Source organism: Lemur catta, chromosome 11 (genome assembly GCF_020740605.2).
Source record: "Lemur catta isolate mLemCat1 chromosome 11, mLemCat1.pri, whole genome shotgun sequence".
Taxonomy (NCBI): Eukaryota; Metazoa; Chordata; class Mammalia; order Primates; family Lemuridae; genus Lemur; species Lemur catta.
Genome location: NC_059138.1, coordinates 46,366,686 through 46,378,951, shown reverse-complemented (window position 1 = coordinate 46,378,951; position 12,266 = coordinate 46,366,686). Strand labels below are relative to the sequence as shown.

Genomic DNA, 12,266 nt, shown 5'->3' with positions numbered 1-12,266 from the left:
GGACCTGAGTGTAGGTCCTTGCACATTAAACGGTCTTTTTAATAATAATAAAGTAATCCAATCCCAACTGAACTCTTGCAGTCCTTGACAGCTGAAAACTGGCCTAATATTATCAGCTTTCATTGGTGGTGTTAGGAGCTGACTTGACACTCTCACAGTGGAGAACCACACTGTTCTCCAGTGAACATAATTTTCACAGAATACCAACATCAGACAGGGCCACTCTGAGACCGCGGTGAATAAAGATAAAAGCAAGACCATTCTATAATCATGTCTAAATAGACAAAAACATGAACATTGTCCAAACCACAAAAATGACCAAATATCTCCCTATCCTAACATGAGTGATTACTGTTTCTATACCAGTCACAGCTTTAGCCTCACTCTGTTATTCCCTCCTTCTAAATGATTTATGAAGATACCTAATCATAGAATTACCCCTGCTTTTTTACAGCATCCAATGTGGAACAAAGCCCTACTTTTAAACCCCACTCCAATTACCTAACACAAGCCCAAAACACGTCCTTTCCAGTACTCTTACTGTGCAGTCCCACGTTCTCTCTTATATTGCAACAAGTGATAAACCCAACTTGCTCAACTACAGATACGTAAGCTGTATGATATTGACAGGATCTTACTGTCTGCCCCACATATCTGACACTTATATATGCAGTTTCTTTCATGTGTATTATTTCCCAATTGCATTACTTCTTGTAGGCACTGAAGTTATTTATCTCTCTGAAAACTTGTGTCTGTGCCTTGTGTTAATTTATGTATATGACTTTTCTAATTGACCAAACACTTTACATATTTCTTTTCTTTAGGAACCAACTACCATTTCAGCAATGGAGCTTTCCACCAAACAGGTATTATCATTATGTATTATGTAGCCATATTCTATGTTTTGCTAATTTTGTGTTTCCAATAGATAGATCTGTTTATTATCTATCAAATTGTCCAGATTTGTTAACAACTGTACAAGAAAAGAAACCAAGAGAAAAGAAATTATTCCTACAAGTTAGTAGACTAAAAACTAAAGATAATTTTCATTGCTCCCAAGTTTTTGATCAAGCTTTTCTGTATACTATAGACACATTTCCTGGATCATTATTTGTTGTAAATTTTCATTTAGCATTTCTTTTTTGGTGACTGTAATATAATTTACTCCAATACTCAATAATTATTTTCATCTTTTATGATTTTATTTGTATGTATAGATTTATCTATGTAAACATACTTGAAAATCACTGGTGGATATTTCAGAATACAAAGAAGTTTATAATTTAATTTTACTCTACAAATATAAACAAAATATGTTTTATGGGCAAATAAAATTATTCACTGGGTATATATGTTTGGAAGATCTTGACTTAAAAGTTAATTTTACTTTTCCAGTAGCATTGTGTGTTAGAGAAAATAAAATGTCTTTCATTTTGGCTAAATATAAAAGGAAAACAAAAAAATGGCCACTGCCAAATAATAAGTTCTAAAACTCCATGAATTCAAAGGTTAAGGGCAGCTTGTTAATAGTTTTTCCATTTATATCGAATGAAAGCTTTGGCAAGACACTTAAGAAAAGTGAATGACTTCTAAATGCTACAAGATATGTGCAAAACAAATATACTTTTAACTTCAAGTAAGTTATCTTTTCCCTATAAATGTTACCTACACTTTCTATCCAGTATCTCAATGGCAACTTGGAAAAAAAAAAGGCAGAAAAAGCCAGGATGAAGTAGGGTGCAGCTCACTCATCTCAATGCTGACTGCTGACTGTTTACATATTTTATCTCTGACTAATTAGGGTCTTAAAAAAGACCCTAATTACTGTGCCAATATAATTCAGCATGCACCCTTTCCACACAGATGTATCAAAATAGGTTGATAATCTCCAAGATATTTAGAGCAACTCAGAGTGCAGATATTATTGACCTGATACTGTTACCTTACACTTCATAAATATGTGTTCACCTGTTCTTGTAATCTAAAAATTGTCAGTGGTTGGCAAGGAAATCTGGGGATTTCCAGGATGGGAATTAGACTGAGAGATTCTTTCCCATAATGATTTTCAAAATTATTTATTTCTTCTCTGCTAGGCTTCACAGCCAATCATAATTGCATTACCTCCACATCTAGTTTTGCAAAACATTACTTTCTGTTTGAGATTTTTTAAGGCTACCTGAAAGATTTCCTATTAACCCCACATTTCAACAGCAAACAAAAACAATCTATCAGTTCAAAATACCACGACATCAGAAAGTAGCTCTAACCTTCATCTTCTATTACTGCAAGTTTGATTTCATTCAGATTATGACGCCATTTCATTCATGCTTATGGGCATTTTAAAAGCGAGGTAGTAGTTTCAAGAGGGACAAGTAGTGTTGCAACTAATTTTCTGGATAAATGGACTCATCTCCTGCTTATGCTCTCAACTTGTTAAGGAGGATAGTGAGAAAGCCTGTGGTGATGTTAAATTGGGCAGAAAAAGCACATCAGGTTACTTACTAGTGACTGGATTATGCTCAATGGTGCCTGCAAGCCTACCCTATATTTCATTTGGAGAGCATAATTATTTTTGCACATCATTAATAATCGTGCAGCATCCTGGCAAAATGAAAATAACATTGAGTTGTATTTAAATTTTGGCATTTTATCACACTTTAGGTTCATTAAAATAATTTTAGCCGATGTATATTTGGTTTTGTATTCTTTCCATTTATTATTTCTCTGTTTTCTCCTAAAGGAGTATGACAGGTTTAGATATTGTTATTTAGATAACATTTTTCCTAATCAAATATCATATTCTTAAAAATATATAAATATGTATTTTTTTCATGTTTCTTGGAAGTTATTGACCAAACATAGAACTCTTTTCAAAGCATGACTCACTTGATCAGTAGGTTTTATAAATAGTCACAATCACAATATATGGTTACCATATACCCTATTGTCAACCATGTTTCTGGATATTACTACCCTGTTCTAACTAATTCCATTATGATTTAAATATTATGTATTTGTTTTATTTTTTATCACACTGAAATTGCTTATCTTCAATAGAATCTAAGTTTATTCTTTTTTTTTTAAAAAAGAGACTGTTGGAAGAAAGAAAAGATGGGGAGAGGGAATACCTTAACAATACTTCACCTTTTCCTCCCAGGGATTTTAACCATCATTTCTTAATTTGTCCTGGTTTATAGCTTAATTCAATATAATAATAAAAATTGAATATAGTAAAAAGAGCATTAAGTAATATATAACTTAATTCTTTTTCCATTTAGTGAAATGGAATAGCAATATTCATCAAGATAAATGCTTCCACAATGGTTTAGTGTTTATTGTGTTACTTTTTCCTCATTTTCTTTTCTTATACTAAGTTATAAGCTGGTTAGATTTATTCACAGAAGTATATTCTACATAAACTCTCCTTATAACCTCATTAATTTCTTAGATTCTGCTAGATACTTCACTCTGCATTCAATTTATCTGATTATCTATAAAGTAGTCCATATATGATAGTCTTTGAAAATGCAATTTTCATTATATCCATTGCTGACTATTAGACAATGTGTAATACTTAAAAAGCACACCACTGTTCAGAGACTGACTTGTCTGAAACTTATTTTTCATTTATATGCTAGAGAAATTAAAATACACTTTTGAAGTCTGTTCAGTGTGCACTATTAAATGTTTCAATATTTACATAACTTTTATTTTAGCCTGACTATAATTATGTAAAATCATCTAGAGCAAGAAAATGGAGCTCTGGTATCAATTACAGTAAATGTAGAAAATCACAAAATAATTTTATTTTTATTTCACTTTGTGTGTACATAAATTTGCAGCTAATATGCTACACTGGCTCAACTTTGTTGAAGGCATTGTGAAAGCTGTACTGAAATCATGAATCAATAGCTGCTAGAAAAAAATGTTTTTAATCTTCCATATTCTGCCTAATTTAGTAACAGCAGTTTCACTGAGGATAATGGCATTGTAGGATGTTTTATCTGAATGCATACTTTAAAGATCTGTTAAACATGCTTATTTTATGAATAATGAAGTTAATTCTTAGAAAAATTATATGAACAGCTCCAAATTACACAGAGAGCTAATATATGGCATGACCTAGAATCCAGGTCCCTCAATGCCCAATACAGTGCTTTTCCCACAACACCTCAGCATTTGGTTTCTGGACTGCACCAGAGTATCCTTGATTCCTATCTCTGATAATCTTTCAAAAGGGAAATAATTTAATAGTTTTGCTTAAAATCATCTTCCTGAAGGTAGTGCAAGGGCAAGGCCGTCCTTGGCATTTAGCGGAACTTTTTTCAGCAAGCACCAAAACCTTGCCCTTTCCCTTCTTATAGAAGGGCATACCCATCTCAGGCAATGTGACAGGGGACCCAGGAGTCAGAAGCAAATGAGTCCTGCCTCAAGCCAATCTGGAACGCATGACAATGAAGGCATGTGGGTTAAACAACATTATCAACAGTAGAAGTGAAAAAGTAAACTTGCTAAGAACAAAACTGAAGGTTTTTTCTTGTTGTATTACTATCTTTATCATCCCTTTCTTTTATACTTAATAGAAGACACCTATTTCAGTCAAATATTTAGAACTTGCTCTTCCTCCATTTTAAACTGTCACATTATCTACCAGGAGTTTAAAGACACTATCATAAGAAGATATATTTTTAAACCCATATACTTTATCTCTGTTGAGTTACATGTAAATAAACGTTCTTTTAAGAAAAAGGGGAGATTAAAGAAAACAACAACAACAACAAGATAGTTCCTGCCATAACAGTAAGCTTTTTCCACAGCAACAACTCTACATCGGATCGGCTTCCGGGGTGGCGCAGCTGCCTTTGCATCGCTGCGACGTCTACGGGAAAGCCTGTGCCGAGTGCTGCCTCGCCAGAGACCCCTACTGCGCCTGGGACGGCTCGGCCTGCTCTCGCTACTTTCCCACTGCAAAGAGGTAGGGAACATATTAAAAATAAAGAAAACGTCCGCTAGTTACCTTACCTGATTCATGTTTGGAACTGCTTTCTTCCAATGAGTACATCATCTTTTACCGATAAATAAAAAGAGGTTTGTGGGCAGGCAGTGGGGATCATTTTTTTCCCCTAAAATAGTCAAAACAATTAGAAAAATGTATAAGAGGAAAGGGGTACTAAATGTAATAGAGCAGATGGTTTTACTAAATTACTGAAGGAAATTTAAGGCAACACAATCACATCCTATAATGTTTACACTTGGAAATTATACACTTTTGCAACTTCATTTTACATTGGGGGGGAAACTGAGGGCCTAAGTCACAGAGAAAGTCACGAACAGAATCTTGACTGAGCTTTGTGACTTTGACCAAACTGTTCTGCTGTCCAAACATGCTCTTCTGTTTCTATCAGCAACATTGTACCTGCTTTTAAATTTTAATAAGGCAATTTATACCCTAGATGAACAGAAAATTCTCAGAGAAAGGAATTTATTTTCCTTTACAGTCTTACAGAGCACACAGGGACTCAATTGTGAAAAGACAAGAAGAATTTATGTCTAGTTTTAAAAATATCACATTTTTGTATGTGATATATGTAATGTTGGTTAACATCCCAAAATATATCTTTATTTGTTCCACAAAAATTTAAATGCCACTCTGTGATCATAGTTGCAGTGTTTGAACTTGAAATTTAAAACCATGTAATAAAATACCCATCTTTCTATACATACACTTCATACATAAATCTTAAGTATACTGTTGATAATACTTAGAAGTATTTTTTTGGACATGTTTGAATAAAGGTTGCTCAGATATACCTAGGAATTATATAAAACAATACATTCTTATGAAATATAACTGTAAGTTACTATATATGGGACTAAATGCATTAGAAATGTACATTTGATCATTTAATATAGTGTTATTTTCAGAAGATGAAGTTACAATGCAAAGTGAACTTGGTTTGCTTTTGCTTTAAAAAATAAGAAATAAAAATACTTCCTTCATTTGACAAAATAGCCATCTCAACATATCCTCTACCACTCACTGAAGGCTATTTTTCTCTATTGATATTTGCCAGACTTTAGGAAATGAGCAATGATTGATGAAAGTAATATACAGTATCTCATTAATATCAGCCTAAAGATTAATGGCATGTACATAAACCTATTGAAACATAAAATAGAAACTAGCCTTATCAAAGCATTGCATTTTAAGAGCAATATAATCTTTTTATTATAGCTAATGTTTTCAAAGAAGTTATGAATGTGGATTTTTCATAGCTAGTGAGGTATGTTCTACAACATTTGGATAATTTTAAAAGTTTGGAAAAAATATTAGGGGAAAGTAATGGCCCTAGTATCTACTTAAATTTTTTCATTACACAGTGTAGATATTATTGACTGAGTGTAAAATCATCTACAGCTTAAGTCTATCATATAATCAGTATATGTGGATTAAAACACGATATCTTGTTAATAATATTAAATGGAAATGTAACTAACTCGTACCATATAAAAAATACTCATAATTTTCTTAAGCATTCAACATTCAGAATTGAGATAACGTGTTTAGATGACTTTCAGATATCCATTAATTTTGCTGGAATTTTAAATTTAAAATAAAAACTTAGTGTGGAGATAATGTCTATTGATTAAAGAAACTGTGGGTTGTTTAATAAATAACAATATGAAATCTTTACAGCAATAAAATTAAATTATTTAAGATTAAAATTTTATGCTTCTAAACATTTAGCTCTAGAGGGTTATTAGATTGCTTAAAAATATGGAATTCATGTTTGAACTAAAAACAAGTATTATTTCTTTTCCATGTGAAAGTGTATAATATTGCTTAATTTAATAATAATCCATTTGAATTCTAAGCTTTTCTTAATAAGAAAAGAGTAAAAACTCATAACCACACCTATAATAATTGAAAACCTGTATATTATTATATATTTGAAAAGTGTTTATTGTACACCTGTAATTCAAGATTGAAAGAATTTTCATTAACACATTTTTGTTATGCCTTACAGATTTTACTTAATCCAGTTTCATGAGTCTGACACTCCATCTTTGAAAAGGATGTTTAGAGGCCTCAAGATTTATATATTCTTTGTGATGGCATTTTTCAAAAGCTTAAATGGCAGGGAAAAAATGCCTTCCCAAATGCTTTGTGGTTCGTGTTTCACAAGTTCTCTTGTTGGCTCAATTTTGAAATGTGCAACATCTGTTTGATAGTCTCACTAATTCTACAAATAGAAATCTATAAATACTTGAAACTTCTAAATTTATGAATACAGTAACAAATTCCATATTTGCAATTCTCAATGGCCTTTGTGAGAGCTCTTTTTAGGGATAGTAACTAATTTTGCAGCAAGACAATACCCATTAAAATAGCTGTGGAAAACAGTTGGGCAAGTGTCCCTCAATCTTTTCCAGTCTGTTACACATAGCCAATCTCCATTTTTAGCTTCTTCCTGGAACTACACGTCTTTTTTGCACCACAATGGCTAGAGCCCACCTCCTCCTTCCCAGGCAATCATTAATACAGCATAGAGAAAGGATGTCTAGAATCTACTGCAGCTAACATATGATCTGAGAGTAGAATGCAAACAAAATTTAATTTTCATTTTTATAAACAAATTTGACTTTTCTCTTAGATAGAAGTCCACTTCTTGTCTCTCACTTCCTCTGACAAAAAGAGGCTTGTCCTTAAGTCCAACACTTGTTGTTTTTCTCCTTTTATTCACTACACAGGTAAATGGGTTTGCAATCATAGCCATATGATCAAAAAATAATTAAAAAAAAAACAGTTGATGTAGCAACCAAAAAAATAAATTTAAAAACTAACTTAAAAATAGAATTCTTAGCCTTAATGTTATAAAATGTAACAAAAGTCTATTTAAGGAATTAGGTACAAGAATTAAGAGAAAGAGAACATTCATGTGAATTTTAATTTTCAAGTTTACTCCCTTATTACTAATCAGAAAAAAAGTTTAATTCCTTTTATTGAAGAAGTGCGTTATTATTCTAAATTCTGTGCTCTTTCCTCAGAATTTAAGCCTAGAGTTTCTAGATGTTAAATTGTTATTGATTGACATCTGGTAGTGAAAAGCCATAAATTCTCTGTTATCCTATATTTTAGAATTTTAACATTGTTAGTACATTTGGATATTTGCTTCCTATTTTGATCATCTTGGAGACTACTCTTACAGGGATAATGAATTTCTTTTAAAAGTCTTTTGGTCGAATGTAGATGTATGTCCTCCTATAAGTTCCTAGAGTCTTTTGATATACATATTCTTGATTGCTCTTCCTTCTTATGACAAATTGCAAAGAGGGAAAATCAGGATATGATCATACCTTTTAAATGTGATTTTTTCAGACGCACAAGACGACAAGATATAAGAAATGGAGACCCACTGACACACTGTTCAGACTTACAGCACCATGGTAAGTCACATTTTTCATCTTTCAACCTGCTAAGACCAGGCTAAAATCATAGGCAATAAAGCATATCTACACATATGCGTACAGCGTGCACATCTTTCCCAGAATACATAAAGAAATGCAGCTAAAGAGAAATACAATCTTGCAGAAAGAAAATCCTAAAGAACTAGATTATATTTTATTATCACAGGTGTGATAAATTCAAGATTTATGAGATTTAAAACTCAACTTTCTTACATTAACAAAAAGAAGACAGGGTTAAGTACATACTTTTGTATGTGGTAGCAACCTGCAAAAAGTAGGCAAAAAAATCCTCATTAAAATATATTAAAGAAGAAAATATAGTCTTAAAATAATTCATGCAAATTACTCATACACACACTGATGATATAAACCCAATGTTGTTATTGTGTTTCCTAGTCAAATAGAAGGTAATGCAAATGTTGTTACACTGAAATACTAGTGGGATATTCCCTTAAACTGGGCATTTTGGCCCAAATTCATTTTTTGTTTCCTAAAAGATGTCAAGGCCTATGTAATATCAAAGTTGCTTATTAATGATAAAATATCAAGCAATCTTTATTTAAGATGCAGTAAAATTGTAGTACTATCTCTTTCACCTTCAACCACTTAAGGAAATAATAATGAGGTTATGCTTCCCTCTGCTGGGAAAAATTATCAATGACAACACTGCTAATGAGCAATTCATAGGTAAAACAGCTAAAATGTACAAAGTGAACATTGTAATTGAACATAATTATCCTAGTAACTTTGTTGGTGCTTTTCACAATAATTCTAAAAGCAGTCTTAATTTTTTTATCAATTAACATGGTTTTGATGTACTAATTCTGTGTGTAGAATATTCATGTTACATGCATGTTAAGAAAACACGGCCACAAATAGTACCCCGGCATACATTCCAAATCCTAGTTATCTTTCTGAAGGGTTGGCTGGGAATGCCAATACCAAGAGACAGGTAACCATGAAAGAAGCCAATGTTTTGGACTCACTTTGCTTGTAGAATTTTCTCACCAAGGATTTTGCTATGTGTCAATATCCTCATTATAAATGAGAAAGCGACCACTAAATGGGAGAAAATGTTATGACTGTCCCTTCATGGGTACAGTGCATTTATTGATATGCCCCCCCCTTAAATTTTTCAAATGGCATACTTCAATTGGACAAGAAAATATTTTCCAGTCTTCCATTAATTTATTTCATGTAAAAATATTGAATTATGATCAGCACCATTTCTGCAATGAAGTAGTAAGGAGTAGTAACCCATTATATTAAAGAATCTATTTTCTTATGTGTGGAGAGTAAATGATAACAACTGCAAGTAAAGAAATCAAGAGAATGTGACCAGAACTCATTTCCAATCATATTTTAATCTCAATATCAAAATGAACCTTGTTATCTTGCTCATTGTTATATCTCTAGATTTACAACAGGTACAACATTATGAATATAGTATATATCCAATAAATATTTGTTGAATGAATGATCTAAAAATTTCAAGTTATAATGTAGGTACTTATTATTTCTGTTTTTCAGTAAAGACTTGAACTGTATAGCATCCATTAGTTTTTAAAAAAAATTGACATACATTGTTAACACCATTCATATTCAAAAATAAAATCTATCTTAAGAAATACAATTTTTAACCAATTGATTGACTAATAAATATCGATTATATACTATCATGTGCATATAGCATCATGTATGTTTTGAAGATTGCTAGCGATTACATATATATATTCATATAATCTTACTGACACATCTATTTGTTTAGCAATCCAGTCCCTTTATAGATTTAGTTAATATTTCAAAACAAAATTTTTGTTAGAGTCATAAGTATGCATACATAAAGGGAAAAACTGACCAAAAGAATATTTTAAAAAAGTAAGACTGTGGATAAATAAATATTGTTGGCCATTGAATTAATGGACTTTGGAAAGTGCTTCAGATTTTAAAGATTTTTTTTATAAAATTAGAACAGATAAAGCCTGTAAAAATTGGGCATATAGACTTGCATAACTATAGAAAGTCAAGTGACCATAAATGAATTCTTCTCCTGGTTTTTCAATCAGAATGCATACTGTAGGACGAAAAGGGAATTACTGTAGTTCAGTGATACAGGGTCTTTTTGTGTGTGGGTAAACAACTCTAAGTAGATGTTTATGATATATGGGAGGAAAGGATAAAATAGCCCAAGAAGCTCTGCAGCAATAAAACATATCTTTTTCTGAAAGCCTCTTTATTCCTTGTTTGCTTGTGTTGCTAATTGACCAGACATAAAACACATACACCACAGATTATCGTGAATGTCAAATGTTTGGAAACTAAGTCAGGCATTCCCTTTTGGCCAGGCTGAGTCTTACCATTAGGAATGAATCAGTAATTATTTTGGAATAGTTGATGTCAGTATTTGGAAGTAAAATGGGCAAGAATCCAGAGCCCAGCCCTATTAAATCATGTATGTTCTCTTGCTAATATCACTTCTCACATTGAATAAAATATATGTGCTCATATGGAAACATATAAAGATATGAGATGTTTTCACAGAAAGCTGCTAAGCAACATGAAGCCAAATTACACACTTCAGGATGATCAGTTCCAGCTGTAATGGTAAACATACTCTGTAACACTCTATATTTTACATATCCTGAGGTTTTAATAGAGAAACTATATGTAAAATATCTCAGAATTAAGGTGAGAGAAATTTCACTTTAGATGAAACCTTTAACACTCATTCAGTACTATGCTCTCTTTCATATGAAGCAGCACAAGGGGTGAACTGGTCTAGGTGAAATAGAAAAATCCATCTCCACCTCCCCTTGATCCTAGCACGCTCTCCTCCATCACTGGTGGCTGTTTACCTAGAGAGCTTTTAGTATCAAGCCCTAAATATATATGTACTGGCAGATCTTTTCTTCCCACTCACACCTCAATAAAGGATGCTAAAGAAAAATCTCAGGTTGTTTCCAATCTGTTCCCTTTGCTAAAATAATTGCTGTGTACAAAACTGGACCTTGTCTGACTTTGCATTCAAGAAACTGGCCAAGTCAATTTAACTCTAAACTATCTCCCATTTCCCCTTTTTTACTAAACAGGAATGAGCCATAATATTATTTATGTGTCCAAAAAGGAAAAAGCTACACCATAAGTACCAATATTTTTTTAAAATCATAACATTTTCTCAGATTTCTGGACCTTCGAAATATTTTATGTCCTATCTTCTAATTTAATGGCATCGTTGAATTTCACTTCCTAATAGTTTTTTTGGCTGTTCTGCATCCATGCATTTCCTTTCTAGCATCACACAGTAAAATGTCCATAGAATTCGATCTTCTTAATTATCTCCACAACCACCCCATCTCAATTTATGCCTGGGTTGGCATCAAAATCATTCCAAAATTTCATAAAATATCTTTGGCAGTGCCATCTTTATGGTCTCCAAAACTATAAATTTAGTATTTTGTAGCAGTGCTATTATGGTCTGTGCCTTAGCCTCTTCCAACTATGAATCTGAGCATTTAGTTCCAAGTTTTGATAGATGAGCATGATGTCAGCCTCAAAAAAATCCCTAACTTTAATAAATTATCAAATTTCATCAAGTCTAAGAAGGCACTGAATGTAAAATGCACCACTGTTTTATGTACTAAGATAAACTACCCAAGATGGACAATCTAATAGATAATCCCAGCATCAAAGTAGGACACAAAATGACTCAGTATTAGTTTAAAGGAGAAATAAACTCCTATGCAGATGAAGATAGCAAGGAATATTGCCTGTTTCAATCATAATCATGGGTGGTGGGT

The 12,266-nt window shown here is 32.3% G+C and overlaps 1 protein-coding gene across 1 annotated transcript in view; it reads left to right on the top strand.

The window, feature by feature from the left end:
• Window positions 1-12,266, top strand: part of SEMA3A (semaphorin 3A) — a 203,286-nt gene that overhangs the window by 177,469 nt on the left and 13,551 nt on the right. The window contains exons 13-15 of the mRNA XM_045564699.1: window positions 825-866; window positions 4,818-4,975; window positions 8,381-8,448. Of these exons, the coding sequence (XP_045420655.1) occupies window positions 825-866; window positions 4,818-4,975; window positions 8,381-8,448 (268 nt within the window). The remainder of the gene's footprint in view (window positions 1-824; window positions 867-4,817; window positions 4,976-8,380; window positions 8,449-12,266) is intronic.